Source organism: Uloborus diversus, chromosome 9 (assembly GCF_026930045.1).
Source record: "Uloborus diversus isolate 005 chromosome 9, Udiv.v.3.1, whole genome shotgun sequence".
Classification (NCBI taxonomy): domain Eukaryota; kingdom Metazoa; phylum Arthropoda; class Arachnida; order Araneae; family Uloboridae; genus Uloborus; species Uloborus diversus.
Window position 1 is genome coordinate 52,737,733 of NC_072739.1, and position 2,593 is coordinate 52,740,325.

General features: G+C 39.2%; 1 protein-coding gene across 1 annotated transcript in view; it reads right to left on the minus strand.

Annotated features, from left to right (window-relative positions):
• LOC129230212 (uncharacterized) overlaps positions 1-2,183 on the minus strand; it is a 3,398-nt gene extending 1,215 nt beyond the window's left edge. Inside the window, exon 1 of the mRNA XM_054864614.1 lies at positions 285-2,183. Coding sequence (XP_054720589.1) covers positions 285-2,183 — 1,899 coding nt within the window. The remainder of the gene's footprint in view (positions 1-284) is intronic.
• Between the last annotated feature and the right edge of the window lie 410 nt (positions 2,184-2,593).

Genomic DNA, 2,593 nt, shown 5'->3' on the forward strand with positions numbered 1-2,593 from the left:
TCACCAAATACTAGAATGTTAAGGCCTCCAAAAAAATTGTCAGTGTTCTTTAATTGCCTCAAACGCGAGTCAATCATGCATAGCATCTCGTACGGTACCATGGATATTTCATCAATGAAGAAGAATTCAATGTCTGTCCAAAGTCGACGCATAGTTTGGAGAAATATTCCAGTTAGTAAAGGCATTTCCACAATACGACCATCTTTTTGAACTGGTAATTTCAACGAGTTGTGTAATGTGGATCCTCCAACCAATCGTGCAGCTACACCTGTTAAAGCACATACTTTGACTACTGGCTTGGCGTAACATCGGTTGACTTGATTTTTCAGTAGATTGAAAAGAAATGTTTTTCCAGTGCCAGCTTGGCCAGTGATGAAAAGTCTTTCTCGGTGTTGGCTGCCACCCAATTGGTCTTGAATACTTGATGTAATGTACTTGAATATGTCTTTTTGACGCAAGTTCATTGCTTGGACTGCATTTTGAAATTGAATGTCGTCCATTATTTGTTGTTCCAAAACTTCTTCGTCAACGTCTTCCTGCAATTCAAGCGGTTCTGCATCGAGTATTTCGAATGCGTGAGCTTGGTTAAAGGCATTCTCCAGTTGTCTATCTCGTTCTCGATATTCTTCCATTTGCTCGCTGTTTCTTTTTAAAGCCTCTTCTCGAGCAAGAAAGGCTTCTTTTGAAGAATTAAATCCTTCAAGTAGTTCTTGCTCCGAGCGGTAGGGCATGTATTGCAGAAGAAGACTATAGTAAAAATTCTCCGGATCAGTGGAGGCAACGAAGTATGGAACTCTTACAACAGCAGTTACATTTCTTATTTCTATTTTACAATTGTCCATCAAAGTAATCAATTCTTTTTTTTTTCTCTTATGGGGAACATTATCATTATAAACGTCAATGTCAATACTCTCCTCAACAAATTCTTTGCTTTGTGGTTTCGCGTAATATGGTTTAAATTTCATGGCGAATTCCATCAAGGTCATGTTCGCAAAGTTGAAATTTTGATGCTCCAGAGGTCTTTTTTCGTATCTATCAAAGATGTTTGCGCACAGTCCGGTGTTATCTCCCGCTTCGTTGAATTTTAATACTCTGTATCTTTGCTCGGGTTTTCTGGTGTTGAGGAAAACACATTGTCTTGAACTGTCTCGTAAATTTAAATGGCAGAGTCTAAAAACACACTCGCATGCCGAAACTTGTCGCTCACTCATTAGACGCATACATATTTTGAAAAGTTTGCGAGAAATATTTGTCTCATCTCGGCGGATTTGTTGAATCGCCTGTGCAATGCTGGAATTTAACTGTGTGGGTTCGGACTTGGATATGTACTTAGCGACGTAATATGCTATAGATTCATTGGAGCCACATGGTTGAATATCCATGTTGCCCTTCCATATCAAAAGAAGTGACTTATTATAGTTATTCACATAACTCTCTTTGGGTCGGCGTTTCAAGAGGCAAATTCTTCCACCGTTACGAATGAACTCATCTGATGTATGAGCGATGATGCGTGTTTCAGTGCAAACTTTTCTGGGAAAGTTGAATCGGCAGGTATCAGAGTTATTTTTCTCACACGTATGCGTATGATGATGTATTTGGCACTTTTTGACGATCTCATAAAGTTCATCGTCAACGGGGGGTAATTCACAGGTCAGAACTTCGTCAAGTTTTAGGATTCCTTCAGGTGTTTCGAACGAAGGATGATTTTCAATCCAAATAATCATGTGCAGATGGGGACTGCCACGATTTTGGAACTCAACGCGCCACCAGAAGTCATTTACTTTGCCACCCAGGATTTTATTGTTGCGGAGGATTAACTTCATGAGAGCATTTACTCTGACCATAAAATGACGACTAACAATCACTGGATATTGTTCTGTAAGGCGCTGTGTCGATATAATGTCCAAGTCATTTGGATCTTCGTCGGAGCGATCGTCGACAATCAACAACGCCTTTTTCATGTCAGTCCAATGCAAATCATTACAGCTGAAGGTGACAAAGTAAGTTGGTGGCCCCAGACATTTAATCTGGGCTACGAGTTCATTTAAAGCCCCTCTCCAATAGGCTGCAGAACCTCTCAAATTTCTTAAATACAAATGAACGTCTTCGATCATGCCATCTTGTCCATGAATTTTTTTAGTACAAGCAGATATGGTAGATTTAACTCGTTCATATTCGAACATCGATAAAGCATAAAAGAGATAATCATTGCGTTGAAATCGTAAATCATTGCCTAGAATTCGGCTTTGAAAGTAATCTAATGCAGTGATACTGACTGCTCTTGATGTTTTAAAGCCATTTATGCCGTACGGAAACAAGAAAAACCAAGCTAACTCTTCAGCTTTCATTTCATGTCCGATATTAACAATGTTATCACGAGTCTTTCTTCTGATTTCATTGATATTTTCGTTCAACTCGAGTTCATCTTCAACATCTGGTTGAGCACAGTCTATCGGTGCCATTACAGATGTTTGAAGCACCAGTGGACAGGAAGGTACTTGAGTTTGAGGTTGAATGGAGTTGTGCAATTGTGGATGATTTGCTTCTTCAGCCAAAATATTTTGATTTTCTACTGATTCATCAAAAATTACTT